This window comes from Puma concolor, chromosome A2, assembly GCF_028749965.1.
Source record: "Puma concolor isolate L17-30 chromosome A2, mPumCon1.1.hap2, whole genome shotgun sequence".
Classification (NCBI taxonomy): Eukaryota; Metazoa; Chordata; class Mammalia; order Carnivora; family Felidae; genus Puma; species Puma concolor.
The window spans coordinates 24,685,836-24,707,585 of record NC_141668.1 but is presented as its reverse complement, the minus strand read 5'-3'; the positions used below and the strand labels follow the sequence as shown (position 1 = coordinate 24,707,585).

Here is a 21,750-nt window from a genome sequence, read left to right as displayed (position 1 = left end):
TTAACAACCATCAAGTGAAAGTACTTTTGGGGGGGGGGATTGGCATTGGGGGGAGTGACTGCCTTCCATTATCTCCTTAGCTGAGTTTCTGTTTGACTTATTGGCAGTGTCCTATTTACTCTACTTTCTACTCTATTGACAAATCCTCCTCTGCCATTTCAGGACCTTCTCACCCTTCTCCACTGCACTGCTTTCCCAGGTGTTGGAAATCCTTGTATGCATTTACAGGCTGAAAGTTATTCATGGAGGCCTCAGGTTTTGCTTTTGTATAATCAGCTCTCTAGGTTGTATTGGGATTAAACATATTTCTCCTATTCGCTTTCCTTCTGCTTTATATAACATGCTCACCAACAGGTGTGGTAAACATTTTTTAGTTTATTGAATCCAAAGGACTCTAGAGGTGCTGAGTTGGTTAAGTGTCCTGACTCTATTTTGGCTCAGTGTGATCTCAGGGTTTTAAGATCAAGCTCCGCATTGGGCTTGTTGGGCTCCATACTGAGTGTGGAAGCCTGCTTGGGATTCTCTCTCAGCCTCTCTCCCTCCCTCTCTCTCTTAAAAAAAAAAAAAAAAAAATCTCTCCCTAGAAGTAATTTTTATTTTTTTTAATTTTTTTTAATTTTTTTTTTTTTAATTTTTGAGACAGAGACTGAGCATGAGCAGAGGAAGGGCAGAGAGAGAGGGAGACACAGAATCCGAAGCAGGCTCCAGGCTCTGAGCCGTCAGCACAGAGCCCGATGCGGGGCTCGAACCCACGGACCGTGAGATCATGACCTGAGCTGAAGTCGGACACTTAACCGACTAAGCCACCCAGGCGCCCCAATTTTTAAAAATTAAAAAAAAATTTTTTTAATCAAAGAATTCTGTAAATCCAAGGTAACGCAATGTAACTTCCTTTAACTGCTCTTTGGAGGTTACAAGAAAGATAATTAAAATACATCTAATCTGGCGTATTTAATTTCTTTATCCCCTGGAGCAATTCATTCTGGTTCCCAAAGTTTTGAGGCAGGATCAGATATATGCAGTTTGTTTATATTAAGTATACTTTCAGGTCAAACTTCTGAAGCTATCACTATGGTTGTTTGAGAGGTTAATTAAAATAGTGGTTCACAACCTGACTGCTTTTTAAAAATGTTAATAGTTAGGAGTGGGACCTAGTGGTCATATTTTCTTGAGTTTTTGGGTAATACTAGGGTGCAGTCAGTCTAGATTGAGAACCCCACTGAGTTAAGTTATGCTGAAAGAATTTTCATGTTTTTAAAAATATTTACATAAAAATTATGAGCCCTTGGACCAAATGGTGCCACTAGTGACATCCTGTGGAAAGTGAAGTCTGGCTAGTTTAATCTGCAAATTAGGATAAGGTAATGCGTTTAACTTTCATGTGATGCAGTGACCTTCTGCATACTGAGCCTTTTATTACTTTCCTCCGACTGCTGTAACAAATTACCACAAACTGGGTGACATAGAAGTTCATATAGTCTCTCCTAGTTCTAGAGGCTAGAAATTAGAAATCAAAGAGTTGGCAGAGCCATGCTCTGTGTTTAGGCTCCAGGGGAGGATCCTTCCCTCCCTCTTCGTAGCCTCTGGGGTTGCCAGGAATCCTTGACTTGCAGATGCATCATTCCAATCTCTGCCTCTTTTCATAACTTGGCATTCTCTTCTCTGAGTGTCTGTCCAAACTTCCCTCCTTTTTTTTTAAATTTTTTTTTCAACGTTTATTTATTTTTTGGGACAGAGAGAGACAGAGCATGAATGGGGGAGGGACAGAGAGAGAGGGAGACACAGAATCGGAAACAGGCTCCAGGCTCTGAGCCATCAGCCCAGAGCCTGACGCGGGGCTCGAACTCACGGACCGCGAGATCGTGACCTGGCTGAAGTCGGACGCCCAACCGACTGCGCCACCCAGGCGCCCCGCAAACTTCCCTCCTTTTATAAGCATATCAGTCATTGGATTAGAGCCCACCCTAATCCAAATGACCTCATTTTAACTTAATTACCTCTGCAAAGATCCTGTTTCCAAATAAGGTCACATTTGCGGGTACCAGGGTCAGGACTTCACATCTTTTTAGGGAGACACAGTTCAACCCACAACAAGCTTCATGCCTAATAACCACCTATCTACCCAGTAAGGGAGCCATTAATCACAAACGGAAATGAATAAGAGATTACATGAATTTACAAAAACTTAACTGCAGGGGGAAAAGCATTCAGAATCCATATTCTACTGGTGAAAGGTTAGTTAAAATACAAAAGTTGGGAAAATCTTTCCTTTTGATTTTTAATTTTATAGTTTTTTCTCTAAGACCATAACCTCTCTAGACAATACTGAGGGGTATCTGTAGAGTCTGATAAACAAGTTGCCATCCTGCAGCTTCTCTGCAAGTTTTTTTTTTCTTTTTGGTATTTTTATTTAATTTTTTTTAATTTACATCCAAGTTACTTAGCATATAGTGCAACAATGAATTCAGGAGTAGATTCCTTAATGCCTCTTACCCATTTAGCCCATCCCTCCTCCCACAATCCCTCCAGTAGCACTCTGTTTGTTCTCCATATTCTTTGCAATTTTTAATCATTTTTCAGTAAAGTGTTCCAGCCTTGTGCTTGTTCATTAGAATCACCTGTGACTGCCGAGATTCTGACAGTTGGACTAGGACCTGGGAACCTGTACTTTGAACAGCACTCTAGGCTGTCTTTATGCCCGGGCAAGTTTGGGAAACACAGTATAAGGAATGCTGAAGCAGGTGTTACCCATCACTGTACCATCTGAATGGTTTGATCTTTGAAGATGATTTGAGATTGAGCATAAATAATGAGAGGCAACTTGGTGCTATATATAGGAGAAGGACTCTGCTCAAATGTTTCATGGTTCCTAATCTAATGATCATCAGAATCACCTGAGAAGCATTTAAAACTACAGATGCATTCATTCAACTTCAAAGATTCTAATTCAATAGGGGGAATTTTATTAAAGCTTCTTAGGTGATCCTAATAACCAGCCAGGTTTAAAGACCAGACCTCTGATGTAGTACAAAAAGTAAAGTTGTTGGGAGTCAGTAAGTTAGTTTGAATTTAAATGTTGGTTCTTTGACTTTTTAAAAGGATTAATGTTCTACTTTGGTGTTTTTTAAAGGGGGCCTACTTACAAGGTGGATATTTTAACTGATTCCTTGTCAACTTCCAATCAGATGAAGGAAACTTGGTGAAAAATTCTTACCATAAAAATGGAAAGTCTCATATTCTACCATTCTTATTTTATGGATTAAGTAGTAATATTTGGGGTGAAATCAAATTAGTAACTGGATGTAAGCTTTTAATTTCTTGTTTAATTACAAAGCACACTGCTTCTGGAATTAACTAATCTTTGTTTTTCTTTAAGATCTGATTATCATGGACCTGCGACAGTTTCTTATGTGCCTGTCCTTGTGCACAGCCTTTGCTTTGAGCAAGCCCACAGAAAAGAAGGACCGTGTACACCATGAGCCTCAGCTCAGCGACAAAGTTCACAATGATGCTCAGAGTTTTGATTATGACCATGATGCCTTCTTGGGTGCTGAAGAAGCAAAGACCTTTGATCAGCTGACACCAGAAGAAAGCAAGGAAAGACTTGGGTAAGATGCCAGCTCTCAGGGGGCTAAAGTAATGACATTTCTTTATAAGCCAGCTCATTCTTTTTTCTCTTTTGGCTTGGCAACCCAGTAAAGTTGTTTTGAACTACATCTTCTGAAAGCTAGCCACAGGATTGCTACCACTAAAATGTAATTAATTGCTTGCTTTCATACATTTCTCCACTGAATAATGGTTTTTACCTCATTCTACAAAGCAAAGTCATTTTTGCACAAAAGCACCAAATGCTACAGGACCCAGATTGAATTGCGTCTTGCTCCCTGAGGAACATTACAGGGAAGGCTTCTCATCCCCGATACTTTTAATTTTTAAAAATGATCTGTGACCAAGTATTCATTGTGCCCCAAGCCAAGCCATTGAGTGGATAATAAACTGCAAATGAGACCCCTGGGCTAATTTCTATAAAGTTGATGATTTCTGAGAACATCCTTTATCCTCTTTGTTTTCATTCTCAGATATTTGCTTAATTAAAAACAAAAGCAAACCAATCATGCCTTTTAGAAGATTGTAATAAGTAATGGTCTTAATGTTCAAGTATTAATTGCCGTTTCAGTAACAGCTGGGTCATAGTTGGGTTCTGTGGTCTTAGCAGGCATCTTTGTACCTGGAAAATTGATGGCATACCAGTTGATAATTTCTGAGCATCTGAGAATGTTTTTGTTTGTTTTGGGTTGTTTTGTTTTTTGTTTTTGGCTCTCCTAAAGCCTTGTTTTTTAAGGAAATGCAGGTTATTTGTTTTTGAGAGGGGTAGGGGGACAGAGGCTCTTAAGCGGGCTCTGCCACTGACAGCAGAGAGCCCGACGTGGGACTCAAACTCACAGACTGTGAGATCAGGACCTGAGCCAAAGTGGGATGCCCCCAGTTTAGTTAACTTAGTGAACATTTTCTCCTTAATGAGCACCATTGGTGTAACTTTCTGAACTATATTCAAGAGGTTTGTTTGGAAAGTTGTACCACAGAAGAATTTCCAAAAGTATTTTGCCATCATGGATAGCGCTTTGATTAGAAGACATTATGTGGTTTGTTTGGGCGTGATACTTCAGAATAAATTCTATCCTTTCATTGGATTATCTGCTAACTGATCAGTACTATATTTTATTCTTTTAAGAGTTAAAAAAAATTTTTTTTTAACGTTTTATTTATTTTTGAGACAGGAAGAGACAGAGCATGAACAGGGGAGGGTCAGAGACAGGGAGACACAGAATCTGAAACAGGTTCCAAGCTCTGAGCTGTCAGCACAGAGCCGACGCGGGGCTCGAACTCACGGACCGTGAGATCATGACCTGAGCCGAAGTCGGCCGCTTAACCGGCTGAGCCACCCAGGCGCCCCTTAAAATTTTTCTTTTATGTTTATTCCTTTTTGAGAGACACAGAGATAGAGTGTGCATGGGGGAAGGGCGCGAGAGAGAGGGAGACACAGAATCCCAAGCAGGATTCAGGCTCTGAGCTGTCAGCACAGAGCCCGACATGGGGCTCAAACTCACAAACCGTGAGATCATGACTTGAGCTGAAGTCAGACACTTAACCTATTGAGCCACCCAGGCGCCCCGAAGAGATTTTTTTTTAACATTTATTTTTTTTGAGAGACAGAGTGTGAGTGGGGGAGGGGCAGAGAGCGAAGGAGACACAGAATCTGAAGTAGGCTTCAGGCTTCGAGCAAGGTCTGCACAGAGCCCAATGCGGGTCTTGAGCCCACGAGCTGTGAGATCATGACCTGAGCTGAAGTTGGTTGCTCAACTTACTGAGCCACCCAGGTGCCCCCAATATTTTACTCTTAAACACTGACAGAAATACTCAAAAGATTTTGCTATGTAGAATGAGAAACTATCTCCAAACATTTGAAAATAGGAAAAACAAATACATTAAGGACTCAGTCTTCTGTTAGGTTGCTTTTCTAATTTTAAGAGACCATGCTCACTTTTAATTTTAATCTTATAACTATGCTAACATTTGGGCTAAAAATAGGGGTGCATGAGAGTATTCTCGGTCTTCATGTCTCACCTATTAATAATGTGCATGTCTGACCCATATTTGGGTCTGTACATGGCTCTTCACAGAGTTACTCTTAAATAATGAAGGGCCTTTAGACTTGGTGTTAATCAGTGTGTTCTGGCTCTATATAGGTGGTGGAGTAGCTCTGCTGGCACTTTTCAGTAGAGACAACGTCCCTTTTTGTCATCAGTAAATAACAAAAGTTCAACACACATGAGCAGACTCCATATTTGATTAGAATAAGATGGGTAAAATCATGTTTTTCATAGAATGTATGAACAAGTACTATATGCTTCTCCTAAATTTTGGAGATAATGACAAATGAGGTGATATACTATTGTAAGCAAGGATTCCAGATGAACTTTTTTTTTTTTTAAGCTTACTGTGGCATTTTATTTTTTTAAATTTTTTTTTTTTCAACGTTTATTTATTTTTGGGACAGAGAGACAGAGCATGAACGGGGGAGGGGCAGAGAGAGAGGGAGACACAGAATCGGAAACAGGCTCCAGGCTCTGAGCCATCAGCCCAGAGCCTGACGCAGGGCTCGAACTCATGGACCGCGAGATCGTGACCTGGCTGAAGTCGGACGCTTAACCGACTGCGCCACCCAGGCGCCCCTACTGTGGCATTTTAAACATTGTTTTGGTAGGTGACTATATACCAGAGGTTGGGAACAACAGATTCTCCTCCTCTTTTCCATCCATATAGAAAGCAAGTGATGGACAGAAGATCATTTTCATACCTGTAGTTGCAAAAATTCACTATTTTTAAAACAGTTTAATACAGTTTTCCCTTTTTCTTTTTAATTTTTTTTTTAATGTTTATTTATTTTAGAGAGAGCACAAGCTGGGGAGGGGCAGAGAGAGGGAGACACAGAATCTGAAGCAGGCTCCAGGCTCTGAGCTGTCAGCACAGAGCCTGACACGGGGCTTGAACTCACGAACCATGAGATCATGACCTGAGCCGAAGTCAGACGTTTAACTGACTGAGCCACTGAGGCGCCCCTAGTTTTCCCTTTTTCTTAAGAATGTTGGCAAATAGAACATACTTTCTTATGTGTGTATTCTCCCCCAGTCACTCACAGTGGTCTTAAGTCTACTTAATTTTCATTTATGTGTCCTTCAAATGAGGGTTTGTTTGTTTTGAGGTGGTGAGCGTAAATATTAAAAAGTTCTCACACTTGGTGTAGTTGCTTTAGAAATGAACTAGAGCAGTTCATCATCCTTTTTTTTAGGTCACAGGTCAACCCCTTTGAGAGTCTAAGGAAAGCAAAAGACCCTTTCTCAGAACAGTGCACGTAGGAATATATATAAGATTTTGTATGCTGAATATTTCAGGAATATTATGAACCCTCCTGGAGCCTACTTACTGATTTGCTTTTTGACTCTTGAAAAAAGTAGAGTAGAGGCATATGTTACCTCTTAGGAGAAATAACATAAGGTCCACTAAGTGCATTGTGTCTACCCTGGAATAAATGCTTACTTGATGGCATCATAACTACATCTGTAGGTCACAGGAAAACAACACCATTAGCTTCATAAATTTGCACCGGCCTTTAGAGCTAGTGCCTAAAATGGGACATACCCACTTCCAGTGTATTTTCACAGCTGCCTGCAGGCTGGATGGCCAGCAAGATAAGAATGGCTTTTTTATTTTTAGATGGTTATTAAAGTATAGACATATGTGACAAACCATATGTGGCCCACAAAATCAAAGCTATTTACTATCAGTCCCTTTTCGGAAAAAGTTTGCCAACATCTGGGCTAAACCATTTGAGATATTTCTGTTGGAATAAATGGAATGGCATTCAGCCAACTTCATTAACAAAAGCCCCTCTTGAGCAGTTATGTGCTCTTTATCTGAGAGATCCTTATCTGAGTGACCCTCTTTAGGCTGTTTAAAATTTTCATTTGAGAATGGGAGGCATTCTGATACCTTACCTTTTTTTTCTTAATGGTACAGTAGCACTATTGCACTATTGGTAGTTAGTACCATTTGGACATAAACTAGGTCCCATTATAGATAATGCAAAAGTTTTTAATACTGGTATAACTTAATGTGTTAATATTTTTTAAAATTCCAGGGTTAAAGTTACAAAAAAACTTTTATGTCCGTGTAGATAGAGGAAGGTATTTAAGAGATAGCTTCTTACTGCTTTCCCTTTTCTATTTATACTTTAGAGCAAAAGCTGAAAGATTACATATTTCGTGAAGGAGTATGCTTGTTAAATTAGAGAGTTTAAGTACTAGCCAGTTAAGGCTAACAACATACCAATATCAAGATGATATCATACGATATCTTTTCATCGTATCACTAGTAGTCTGTGATTTTAATCACTTTCCGATGTTGTATTCATGAAACGAATGCAGACTGGGAAAAGACATTATTTGCTACCAAGTGACAGTCTGTCCATCCTGCAAATAATAGAGCATAGGAGTATGCCAAAATTTCACTTGGACATCTTGATTTGAAGTTCCTATTCCATACTGGGCCACTTGGTTGACTTTTCATAGGTTGTCTTAGTCTCTATAAGTGAGCGGTGGACATTCTTACCACATCATTTCCTCAAAGTTCTCTGTTTTTGTGGTTCTATGTGAAAATCCAAGTCAACATAGTATATAATTAGCTGTTAGCTATTTTTTATAACAAGCATGCATCTGTCCTTTTGTCTTTGTGTACCTGTGTTGTTGTTTTTTTACTTTTTTGGTTTTGGGGTGTTTTTTGTGTATGTGTGTGGGTTTTGGTTTTCTGGCTTTTGTTTTTTAATAATCTTGACTTGAGGTATAAGTGATCCCAGAACTATCTTTGTTATCTTTATATTTTTAACAAAAGTGTTATTTTTTTTTTTAAGCAGCTGAACTTTTTAAAGTCTGGTTTACATTTTTGAATTTTTAGAAAACCCTATCAGTGATTTGTGATTATTTACCAATAAATTGAGATTCTCCTAAAGCAATAAAGAAAAGCATAAGGATTTGCTTGTCATGCTCGCTTTGGCAGCACACATATTGGAAAGATACAAAGAAGATTAACTTTAACGTGGCCCCTGCACAAAGGGCAACATGCAAAGAAAAAAAAAGATTCATGTTGTTTGATACAAAGAATGGAGAACCCAGATAGGAATGGGTATTCACTCCTGGATTCTGACCATTGGCTGTAACTGACCCCTAAAAGGATGAGACTGGGTTTGCTTTTGCGTGTAAGTGCACCAGCCATGGACTGCGCTTGCCTTGTCTAGATGGCTCGTTACCAGTAACAGGCCACTTAAGAGAAATATTTTCAGGTGCTTATCTGGAAGGTTTTTTTTTGGAGACAATTTTTATGTCCATGCTTTAGCCCTGGGCAACACCTGTGGTCACAACACACACCTGGCTAAGTCTGGAGCCTTGTGTCTTTTTAACCTCTTGCTGGATTTCTCTGCATTTTCTACAGAAAGATTGTAAGTAAAATAGATGGCGACAAGGACGGGTTTGTCACTGTGGATGAGCTCAAAGACTGGATTAAATTTGCACAAAAGCGCTGGATTTACGAGGATGTAGAGCGACAGTGGAAGGGGCATGACCTCAATGAGGACGGCCTCGTTTCCTGGGAGGAATATAAAAATGCCACCTACGGCTACGTTTTAGGTAGGTCCCTACTATCTGGGGGAAAAAGCCTTGTGGAGCTGGCACCTTGAAACGTAACTGTTTTGTCTTGTAGAATGATTGTAGATAAAATAGACGTGGATAAAGATGGGTTTGTGACGGAGGGGGAGCTGAAATCCTGGATTAAGCACGCCCAGAAGAAATACATATATGACAATGTTGAAAACCAATGGCACGAGTTTGATATGAATCAAGACGGCTTAATCTCCTGGGATGAGTACAGAAACGTGACTTATGGCACTTACTTGGGTAAGGGGCAAGATGTCAGCCTGATAGAGACCATGGTCTTGAGTCAAAGAAACAAATGGGTCACACAGTGAAGGAAAGGGAGAAATTGTGCACTTTAAAAATAGTCCAAATGCTGTGAACTGATTTCCCTTTATTAACTTTAAATGTGCATATTAAGTATTTTAGTTTTGTAAGGTCCGGCATCTTCTACATCTTTAGCATTTCAGATATTATTTTAGCAATTTTTCTTTCTGTGATCCCTCAGATCATTTTTGGAGCAAATCTCCTCTAAAAGGCATTGTTTCAATAATGCAAAGCAAGAGACTTTGAAATATCTCTTGATGTGGTCACGTTAAAGTGGTGACCCTGAAATTCAAGCTAGATTCCTGTATAACTGGTGAGAATAGGAAAATTACTGACCTTCCATAATAAAATAAAGATCAAATAGCTTTCCTTGATAAAATTTAACAATTTTAGTATGTCTGCTTACTGAAGTTTAGAAAAGAAAATTTCCCATTTGTTTTCTCTGGCACATGAGTTTATCAGCCTGCTATGCAAATGCTTCAAGGCAAATGTGATTGCTTTCTGTTGATTTGGTAGCTTGTATGCTTGGGCCACCTGTTAGTAATCTTCTTTTACTTACTACACTTGCCTGTTTTTGAATGCTAGGTGGCAGTCTTACTGAGTTGATGATTAGGGTGTTTTTGTTATGCGATTCCTCTTCGTAGTTACAATTTGAGATAAGAATGTATAAATGTTACTTCTTGCATTTTTATCCTGGAAATGAGGCAAATTTCTGGGTTAAAGCAGGCATTCTCCACCACTGATTAACAAGCAGTGAGTGTATAATGGTCTGTTTCCCCCACTGGATAGCCAGCTGTCTGTGTTAATTACAGGACTGCATGCATTTCTGTATATTTCTGTATTGAGCTTGTTCTCATTCCTAAGACGAAAGTGGCAATCTTTCTTCATGCTTGACACTTAGCCAAGAACCAAACATATCCTTCACCCAATTAAGAACATGTGTATTAAGAAGTCAGTGCAGATGGATAGGCACCCGTGTTTCTTGCTTTCTGGCTGAGACTCAGCACCCTCCTGATTTATTTGGACTTATAAATATAGAGCAAAGGCTAGGTTATTGGTGATCTAAACAGAATGGTGTGTTAATAAATCTCAGTTCAGACCTAGGCACTTACTTGCTACCCAAAATGAATTTTAAGCTCTTTGTATGATTATGTGCATAAAAATCTGTTGAGAGCTCCATTGCGCTCTCAGGTCAAATGATTCAATGTAATGGGTATTTCTACTGAGACTGAATAAGCTGAAGCACTGGCTAGAGAAGCAATATCTTTATAAGGCATCTTTCCGTGGAGGCATGTGGGTGGATAGCACTCGGGGTAATGAGGTGGCTTAGAGAAGCGCTGAGGGTTTTTTTTTTTTGGTGAGAGTATGTTCTTGATTTAATCTTGAGTTCAGGTATAAGTCATCTTAGCTTTTAATTAAAATCTGTCTTAATGAATCTGCTTTCCACAAAAGGAAGGTTAACACTTTCTGCTACAAGCAAAATATGGAATACTAAGATCCATCCTGGCTATCCCAAAACTAGATCAAGAGCCTACTTGAAACTGCAGGCTGGCTAGCACAATAAGCTGGTACTTAGGATAGATACGGCACCCCAAACAAGGACAGCAAACACATGAATTTAATTATTTAAAATAAAATATTTTATCTTTTGTGTGCATGTTATCAGGCTACTTGATTCCAGTCACCACATTTTACCCTGAGGTGGAGAGAAGGTCTCTTAGTTAAGAATCTAGTCTTGTTGTGTCAGTTGTCTGCTGTTATCTTTATTTTGTTACGGAGTCGGTACTGAAACTTTGTTTAGAAGAGACGACTTAGTATCTTTAAAAAGTGTATTTTCCTTAAATTCTCCATCTTCAACCTATTATGGTTTTGAGTATCCTGTATAGTCACGATTCAATAAGCTGTCTTACTGAATTTTGACGCTCAACAAAACGTGAAGTTTCAAACTGCCCAAAACTCTCTCAAAACAGAGTGGTAGTTTGTTTTTGTTTTCCAAACCGTGCTTGAAATTTGGAAGGACTGAAATTTGGTATCAAAAGTCAGCAGTGTGATATTGTTAAAGGGGCCTTGTGGGTTTTTTTTATAAAACTAGTGCCATATCTTTCTTTATTTAAGCAATATGTTCTAGGAACAATTGTTTCTTAGCTTGATTGTGGTGTCTTTTACATTTCATGATATCTTCACATGCTTTCTTTTGGTCCACACAGCAGATTGAAAAGGTTTTTTTGTCCATTTATTTTGGGCTTTTTCCTACAGATAACTCCTTCAACTTAAACTGAATTTCATTCTTCTAGAGACTAAATAGCTACTGCTTATATAGTTCAACATCATAACAGATGGATAGGTCCAGAAAGTTTGGTTGTAATCTAATGTTTACTTTTTATAACAGCTGTATTGAGGTATAATTGGCATATATAGGACACTGCACATATTTAAAATGCACAATTGATGAGTTGACATAGGTATGTACCAATGAACCCATTCTTACAACGAACTTATCCATCACCCAAAAAAATTTCCTCATGTCCCTTCATAATCCTGCTTACCTTCCCTATCCCCTGTCCCTAGGCAACCTCTGACCTGTTTTGCGTAACTCTAGTTTTACATCCTAGAATCTTACATAAATGAGGGAGAGGGGTGGCAAACGGTACCTGTAATTCATGGTAGATAATCTGAGTTGGCTGAAAAAACTGAAGTGTGACTTTTCAAACGGTAGTAATTCTGTTGCTTGAATCAAAGTGACCTTAATATGAGATAGAAAACCTTTGATATCTAGCTTCTCGGTGGGAGTCGAATCTTTAATAAAAATAGCAATAGCTAACATTTATTGAAAGCCAGCTATATGCCAGGCACTATTCTCAGCACTTAGATTTATTTGCTCATTTACCCTCATAGCAGTCCTATGAGACAGGCACCATTATTACCTCCATTTAGATTGAAGCACAGTTACTTGTCCACAGTCACACAGCTAGAAGTGGTAGAGTTAGGATTCAAACCCAGACAGTATGATTTTAAAACTACCACTGCCTCTCAGATATAACTAGAAAGCTGGAACCCTCTAGTAGCCTTAACACCAAAAATAGTGAAGCGGTACCTAGGTTAACCAAGGAGCCAGGGTTCCATGTTGGATGGCAAACATTTACATTCAACTTGGACCTGACTTTGATGACCAAAACTGAATGTTTTCACACTGTTAACAATTTTACCTGTGTAATCAGGTTGTTTCTTCATTGCTTGGTTTATCCTTCTTGGAAATTGATTCCTCAGCCCATACATTTTCATGTTTTGTGGAAGTCTGTTAAAATTTGACTTAAATGTTTTGTTTTCTAGATGATCCAGACCCTGATGATGGTTTTAACTATAAACAAATGATGGTTAGAGATGAGCGGAGATTTAAGATGGCAGACAAGGATGGAGACCTTATTGCCACAAAGGAAGAATTCACAGCTTTCCTGCACCCTGAGGAATATGATTACATGAAAGACATAGTAGTACAGGTTGGTGGAGAACAGTGATTCTCAGCAGAAACTCAGTTTCTCTTTTTGGGAGAATGACTGTATTTGGGAGAATCACTTATTTAAGTAAGCTCTAAGCTCCAGGGTAGGGCTTGAACTCAGTGACCCTGAGATCAAGAATCCCATGCTGTAATGACTGAGCCAGCCAGGTGCCCCAGGAAAATCCTTTTTTTTTTTTTTTAAATGTTTGTTTATTATTTTGAAGAGACCAAGAGTGAGCAGGAGAGGGACAGAGAGAGAAGGAGACACAGAATCTGAAACAAGCTCTGAGCTGTCAGCACAGAGCCCAATGTGGGGCACGAACCCACAATCCTCAAGATCATGACCTGAGCTGAAGTTGGACGCTTAACGGACTGAGCCACCGAGGCGCCCTAGGAATATCCTATTTTTAAAAATATCTCATAACCGGGACACCTAGGTGGCTTAGTCAGTTAAGCATCCAGTTTCGGCTCAGGTCACGATCTCACGGTTGGTGAGTTTGAGCCCTGTATGGGGTTCTCTGCTGTCAGTGCGAAGCCCACTTTGGATCTTCTATTCCCCTTTCTCTCTGCCCCTTCACCACTCAACGTCTCTCCCTCCCTCCCTCCCTCCCTCCCTCTCCCTCCCTCTCCCTCCCTCTCCCTCCCTCTCCCTCCCTCCCTCTCCCTCCCTCTCCCTCCCTCTCCCTCCCTCTCCCTCCCTCTCCCTCCCTCTCCCTCCCTCTCCCTCCCTCCCCCTCCCTCTCCCTCCCTCTCCCTCCCTCCCCCTCCCTCCCCTCCCTCCCCCTCCCTCCCCCTCCCTCCCCCTCCCTCCCCCTCCCTCCCCCTCCCTCCCCCTCCCTCCCCCTCCCTCTCTCTCCCTCTCTCTCTCAAAAGTAAACATTAAAACAAAATCCCATAACCAGTGATCAGACACTACTGAAGAATTGTCACAGAAGGCAGTTACCAATAAAACATAAACTGTAGACTTTATAGTTTTGTAAACATAAAACATAGACTACATAGTTACAGACCTACGGGTCATATCTGTTAGAATAACTTCATGACTAGGGCTACTCCACATCATTATCGGCTTGGTGGGATAGGTCATTATTAAATAATGCCAGTGTTCCTCCAAGAAGATTCATAATTATTTAGGGTTGAAGCATAAAAAATAGTTAATATTTTACCATTTTTTCGGCTAGAAAAACAGCAACTTCCTATGCTTTAACCATACCCACACATGTACGTTTGTTTGTTTGTTTGTTTGTTTTTTTAATTTTTTTTTTTTCAACGTTTATTTATTTTTGGGACAGAGAGAGACAGAGCATGAACGGGGGAGGGGCAGAAAGAGAGGGAGACACAGAATCGGAAACAGGCTCCAGGCTCTGAGCCATCAGCCCAGAGCCCGACGCGGGGCTCGAACTCCCGGACCGCGAGATCGTGACCTGGCTGAAGTCAGACGCTTAACCGACTGCGCCACCCAGGCGCCCCACATGTTTGTTTTTAAAATTTTTTTTAATGTTTATTATTTTTGAGAGAGAGACAGATAGAGTGTGAGCGGGTGAGCACAGAGAGGGAGGGAGACATAGAATCCGAAGCAGGTTCCACGCTCCAGGCTGTCAGCACAGAGCCTGATGTGGGGCTCGAACTCATGAACTGTGAAGTCATGATCTGAGCCAAAGTCAGATGCTTTAACCGACTAAGCCACTCCCGCGCCCCTAACCATACCCACATGTTCATGTGTTTTTAATGAATGATAAATGCCTAAACTAATTCATCCAGATACTAACTTTAATAGTCTCTTCTTACTCTCTTTTGTCCAGGAAACAATGGAGGATATAGATAAGAATGCTGATGGTTTCATTGACCTGGAAGAGTATATTGGTAAGTCTGTTTCTCCTGTTTTTCCTAGAGGAAGCTGAGAAGTTGTGGAAGTGTGTTTGCCCATAGAAATAATTTACCCCTGGGTAGCTTCGCCGGTTGAGATTCTGACTTTTGATTTTGGCTCAGGTCATGATCTTACCATAGTGAGATTGAGCCCTGAATCGGGCTCTGCACTGGGTATGGAACCTGCTTGAGATTCTCTCTCCCTCTCCCTCTGCCCCTCCCTGTGCACACCCACAAGTCTGAGCTCTCTCTTTCTCTCTAAAAATAAACAGGGGCGCCTGGGTGGCTCAGTCAGTTAAGTGTCTGACTTAGGCTCAGGTCATGATCTCACAACTCGTGAGTTTGAGCCCAACATCAGGCTCTGTGCTGACAGCTCAGAGCCTGGAGCCTGCTTCAGATTCTCTGTCCCTCTCTCTGTCTGCCCCTCCCGCTCATTATGTTCTGTCTCTCTCAAGAATAAACATTTTTTATGTTTTTTATATTTGAGAGAGAGAGACAGAGTGTGAGCAGGGGAGGGGCAGAGAGATGGAGACAGAATCTGAAGCAAGCTTCAGGCTCCAAGCTGTCAGCACAGAGCCCAACATAGGGCTCAAACTCACAACCATGCTGAAGTTGGTGGCCCAACGGAATGAGCCACCCAGGCACCCCTCAAGAATACACATTTTTTGCGGCGCCTGGGTGGCGCAGTCGGTTAAGCGTCTGACTTCAGCCAGGTCACGATCTCGCGGTCCGTGAGTTCGAGCCCCGCGTCGGGCTCTGGGCTGATGGCTCAGAGCCTGGAGCCTGTTTCCGATTCTGTGTCTCCCTCTCTCTCTGCCCCTCCCCCGTTCATGCTCTGTCTCTCTCTGTCCCAAAAAATAAATAAATGTTGAAAAAAAAAAATTTTAAAAAAAATAAATAAATACACATTTTTTAAAAATTAAAAAACAGTTGTTTTAAATGAAAGAAATTTTTTTTAATGCAAATTTAAAAATAATTTGGGGTGCCCGGGTGGCTCAGTCAGTTGAGCGTCCCACTTCAGCTCAGGTCATGATCTCACAGTTGGGGGTTTGAGTCCTGCATCAGGCTCTCTGCATTCAGTGTGGAGTCTCCCCTTCAGATCCTCTGTCCCCCAACTTTACTCCTCCCTTGCTCGCTTGCTTGCTTGCTTGCTCTCTCTCTCTCTCTCAAAAATAAACATTAAAAAAAATAATTTACCCCATGGGTCAACTCTTAGCACATCATTAAGCCAGACCAGCATGAGGAATAGTGGGTCATGATAAAGTGTCTGTAGCAGCACTGTCCAATCAAAATGTAAATGTGAGCCACATGATATATTTTTACTTAAAAAAAAAATTTTTTTAATGTTTATTTTTGAGAGACAGAGCACGAGTAGGGGAGTGGCAGAGAGAGGGAGATACAAATCCGAAGCAGGTTCCAGGCTCTGAGCTGTCAGCACAGAGCCTGAAGTGGGCTCGAACCCATGAACCGCGAGATCGTGACCTGAGCCAAAGTCGGCACTTAACCGACTGAGCCACCCAGGTGCCCCGTGTTATTACTTTTCTAATAGCTACATCAAAAGTTTTTTTTTTAGGGATTCCTGGGTGGCTCATTCGGTTAAGCATCCAGCTCTTGGTTTTGGCTCAATCAGGTCATGATCTCATAGCTCCTGAGTTGGACCCCTGGGTCAGGCTCTGTGCTGACGGTGTGAAGCCTACTTGTGATTCTCTCTCCCTCTTTCTCCGCCCCTCCTCGGCTGGTGTGCGCGTTCTCTCTCAAAATAAATAAACTTAAAAAAATTTCTTAGCATGATTAGTTTTAATATATTTTATTTAACCTAGTAATCTAAATTACTTTCATCATGTTATCAATATAAATTATTAAGAATTTTTTTCATACTGTTTGCGGAAGCATCTTTTATACTTACAACACATCTCTGATCAGACCAGCCATAGTTGAAGTCCTTGATAGCTCCATGTGGCCAGTGGCTGCCATATTGGATAGCACTGATACAGTGCATTCCAGATGCCCATGGAATTGACAGTAAAGAGTTGTAGGGAGCCTAAACTGGTGTTAGGAAACCCAAGAGAAGAATATAGGGAATAGGATAAGAGATCAGTGGGTGACTAAGGGACCCCAAGTTGCCGATTTCTCTTAGAGTATTTCCTCCTTTCTACAATATTCTGTTTGTAATTTCTGTCTAGGTCATCTGTTCCCTTTTTTTTTTTTTTTTTTCCACCTGTCCCTTGAATTGAGCAAGTTACTTTTCTCAGATTTTATCTAATTATACTTGCTCTTTATATTTAGGGTTATTCCCATTGAATTACTCCCTGAATATTTACTATTCTTCAAAGACTCAGTGATGTTTTCTGAGTTTTTTTAGAGAAAAAGGAATGAGCAGTGGAAGATCTTCCTTCCTTCCTTCCTTCCTTCCTTCCTTCCTTCCTTCCTTCCTTCCTTCCTTCTTTCTTTCCAAAATGATTCTTTTTAGTGGAGTTCATCAGCACAGAGGAAGTAAATGTCTGGCTGCATTTACTGAGACTGCTTCAAAGTTGACTGTTTCTACTTTTAAATATTTTATCTTTTCATTCCTGGCTTTTGCCATTTTATCACTATTGCTAAAACTGAGGAACTCATTTGAACCTCCAGAGGAGAGGAATTAAGTTTCATAACTGGTAAGTACCATCATTTATCAAGCATCGAGGTCAAATAAGGAGATATTTCTTTCTACCTCTCCATCATACATATCCAAGGGCAGAGGAATTGTATTTTGAAACTGTTAAACCAAGTGTGTGTGTGTGTGTATTTCTTTTGCAAACCATCAACTAACATAAACACTTACACCAGGGATGCTGGACTTTGTAAACCTAAAAGTCCCCAAACAGTATCTTCCAGTTTCTAGGGATATGCTAGTTTCTGCCCTATTGAAGAGAGAGATCATAAACAAATGGTCAGTGCCTCTTACATTTAGCATTAATAAGAAGTTCCCAGAGTTATGCTGTTGAATTTTTTATTTAAACTTGTTGTAGAACATTGCAAACATGTACAAAATTAGAATTCCATGTACCTATGCCCAGCCCTAACAGCCGTCTACTCATGGCCGATCCCTTCACATCTGTAACCAATCCATTTCCTTACTTTTTTTATTATTTTGAAGTAAATTCCAATCATCTCATTTCATCTCTAAGCATTGCATTATGTATCCTAAGAACATTTTAACGTAATCTCAAAAAAATTAATTTTAGTATCATTATACAGATTAAATCCTTTTTAAATAGAAATTTAAATAGTATTATTTTTATCCTTACTCATCTATCTTTGAAATGCACTTACATTACATTGTATATTCTAGTTTCTATTAAAAGGATGTCTTTTGTGGGGCCTGCGTGGATCAGTTGGTTAAGCGTCCGACTTCGGCTCAGATCATGATCTCATGGTTCGTGAGTTTGAGCCCCACGTTGGGCTCGGTGCTGAAAGGCCCTTGCTTTGGATTCTGTCTTCCTCTCTCTCTGACCCACCCCTGCTCATACTATCTCTCTCAAAAATAAACAAACATTAAAAAAAATATATTTAAAAAAAATTATGTCTTTTAAGCACACATTTATTTCCTCTGTAATTCAGAATTTCCCCATATGTGTACTATGAAAGGTCTCAACCCACAGGACAGCTAAGGCAGGGCACTGGCCCGGTGGATCATACAAATATTACATTTTCTGAATGTGCTGTAGCATAGAAAAAAACAGGCAAGTCCTGTCCTGAGGTACTCCTCCTTTGTTTAAAACAGAAGTAGTTCGGGGTGCCTGGGTGGCTCAGTCGGTTAAGCGGCCGACTTCGGCTCAGGTCACGATCTCACCGTCCGTGGGTTCAAGCCCCGCGTTGGGCTCTGCTGACTGCTCAGAGCCTGGAGCCTGTTTCAGATTCTGTCTCTCCCTCTCTCTCTGACCCTCCCCCGTTCATGCTCTGTCTCTCTCTGTCTCAAAAATAAACGTTAAAAAAATTAAAAAAAAAGGGGCGCCTGGGTGGCGCAGTCGGTTAAGCGTCCAACTTCAGCCAGGTCACGATCTCGCGGTCCGTGAGTTCGAGCCCCACGTCAGGATCTGGGCTGATGGCTCAGAGCCTGGAGCCTGTTTCCGATTCTGTGTCTCCCTCTCTCTCTGCCCCTCCCCCGTTCATGCTCTGTCTCTCTCTGTCCCAAAAATAAATAAACGTTGAAAAAAAAAAAATTAAAAAAAAAATAATAAAAAAAAAAATTAAAAAAACAAAAACAAAAGTAGTTCTGCTCTTAGCCCTCAAGTTCAGGAAAATGACAGTACCAACTGTCAGGTGACAATAATACATTTTAGTAATGAGTTCATCCTTTATTCAAGGGAAAACAGCCTATAGACTGGGGATCGTTGTGCCCAACAAGCAGTGGAGCGCTCTCTCTTCCCAAGGGATTTTGGGCAAGAGCTGAGTTTTATAAAGCATTAGAAGCAGCAGAGTAGAAACAGCATGACTGGCTAGCAGGTCCTATTTTCTAGGGTCAGGTAAAGTAGCTGAATCTGAGTTGGAGGATTGTGATTGGTGTACGTTAAATTTCCTTGGCAGTATGGTGTTTCCTCTAAGTGCAGGCTTACTTGTGTTCAGATTTGTGACTTGGGCCGTCTCCATTTTGTGGGTTCCTATGTATGAAACCTTTACCACAACTAAATACCTTTGCTTAGAACTGCTGGAAACTATTTAGACGTATATAAGGTATGCTCCCGTACCTTGCATACAATGCACATACACTGATGTATATACCTCAGGAATCTTCAGACTTTTTCATTCACATAAGTCTAAAAAAAATTTGACAAAACAGTATTTTATTGCACGTTTTAAAATTGGTATCTTTAAATTTTTTTTTTTTTTAACGTTTATTTTTGAGACAGACAGAGCATGAACGGGGGAGGGGCAGAGAGAGAGGGAGACACAGAATCGGAAGCAGGCTCCAGGCTCTGAGCCATCAGCCCAGAGCCCGACGCGGGGCTCGAACTCACGGACCACGAGATCGTGACCTGAGCTGAAGTCGGACGCTTAACCGACTGAGCCACCCAGGCGCCCCTAAAATTGGTATCTTTAAATAGCTGTAAAGAAGAATCTCTGTTGGTTGTAAATACTGAATTTCAAAGTACCTTAACTCTTAAATCTAGTAAAATTCAGGTATACAATAACAACTTCTTAGCCACCAGCATTCATAGAAGTAATTTGAACAAACTAGCTTTAGAAGATAATAGTAAATTCAGATTTGGACTGAGTATTCAGTAATACCAAAAAATTGATTTTGTGAAACATGATAATGACATTATGGCTATATAAGAATATACCCATTATTTTTAGAAGTAGGTTCTTAAAAAATGTTCTGAAATATACTTAGTAATTGGTAGACAGTTTGGGCTTCTAGTCTACACTTCTCAAGTTTTCTTGAGAATTTAAAATAGCACCTTTCTAATACCAATAGTCAGGTTTAACTAGTTACCTTGGATTGAAAAGGAATGTAGGAAACAACTATCTTTTGAAAGTTAGCCTTTATCTTTCTGGATGTTAGTCATCTCCCTTTATTTTTTCAATTTTTAAGGGCTAAGGATTCTTTTTGGACTCACTAACTCAAAATCAACAGCTGGAAATATTCTTAAAGGTCATTAGTTAAACCTCAGGAAAATGCCTTGCTTTCTCAGGCCTCTCTGACCTATAAAATAGCCTTGTAACTGCTACTATGTTCCAGATGGGGGAAAAGTTAAGCCAGATTAGCATGTGGCAGTCTTGGGAAAAATACTCACCTTTTGTATTATGTATGTCTATGTACATAGGTGACATGTACAGCCATGATGGAAATGCTGATGAGCCAGAATGGGTAAAGACAGAAAGAGAACAATTTGTTGAGTTTCGAGATAAGAACCGTGATGGGAAGATGGACAAGGAAGAGACCAAAGACTGGATCCTCCCCTCAGACTATGATCATGCAGAGGCAGAAGCCAGACACCTAGTGTATGAATCAGACCAGAACAAGGTAAGTCTGGCCAGGCCCAAACAACCTAGCAGTGATCAAAGTCTGTTTCTAGGGGATTACCTAAAACATTCCTGTTGAGGTACATAGAGCATGTAAGGTCTTAATTAGTCTAAGTCTGCTGCAAATCTTAAGTTGGCGATTGAAAACTTACAGGGCAGTGCTAGCTATCTGATCTCATTTTAGAAATCCCTTTGCCCATTGTTCACACCATTGGAGGCATTTGGCTTCAGCAAAGAGCCTCTGTACATAGCCTGTGCCCACCGTGCTTCATCTGTTACCTTTGGATCCCCAGGAAATTTTCCCTAATTTTTTTTCCCCATTATTTCCTTTGTTCTTTTATCTATCATAGGCTCATTTTCCCTACTCAAAGTTGGTCATCTCCCTCTTTTTTTTTATTTTTATTTTTTTTTATTTAAACAAAAATTTTTTTTATTAATGTTTGTTTATTTTTGAGAGAGACAGAGCTCAAGAGGGGAAGGGCCAGAGACAGAGGGAGACACAGAATCTGAAGCAGGCTCCAGGCTCCGAGCTGTCAGCACAGAGCCCAATGCAGGGCTCAAAGTCACGAACCGTGAGATCATGACCTGAGCCGAAGTCGGACGCTCAACCGACTGAACCACTCAGGCACCCTGATCATTTCCTTCTTAAATATGCTTTTTAAAACTAAATTCTTAGTAGTTACGTTGTAAATCAGCTTTTCTCTGGAGCCTGTTAAAATTGTCCTCAATCATCTGAGGCATTTGGTTCATTAACAGTGGTATTATCACTAAGCCCTGTCACCTTTTCAGCAATATGAATGCTTTGCTTAGAGT

At 40.5% G+C, this 21,750-nt stretch overlaps 1 protein-coding gene and 1 non-coding gene across 3 annotated transcripts in view; both read left to right on the top strand.

Moving 5' to 3' along the window:
• Positions 1–21,750, top strand: part of CALU (calumenin) — a 32,061-nt gene that overhangs the window by 7,238 nt on the left and 3,073 nt on the right. The window contains exons 2-6 of one of the 2 annotated variants that reach the window (XM_025929590.2): positions 3,377–3,608; positions 9,313–9,506; positions 12,900–13,066; positions 14,868–14,928; positions 20,739–20,938. In XM_025929590.2, coding sequence (XP_025785375.1) covers positions 3,388–3,608; positions 9,313–9,506; positions 12,900–13,066; positions 14,868–14,928; positions 20,739–20,938 — 843 coding nt within the window. In that variant the 5' untranslated portion in view covers positions 3,377–3,387. Of the gene's footprint in view, positions 1–3,376; positions 3,609–9,045; positions 9,240–9,312; positions 9,507–12,899; positions 13,067–14,867; positions 14,929–20,738; positions 20,939–21,750 lie in introns of both variants that reach the window. The other variant, XM_025929589.2, reaches the window with a different exon arrangement.
• On the top strand, positions 8,598–8,705 carry LOC112867090 (U6 spliceosomal RNA). The gene has a single exon (XR_003224157.2). It is a non-coding gene; the product is annotated as a U6 spliceosomal RNA (small nuclear RNA).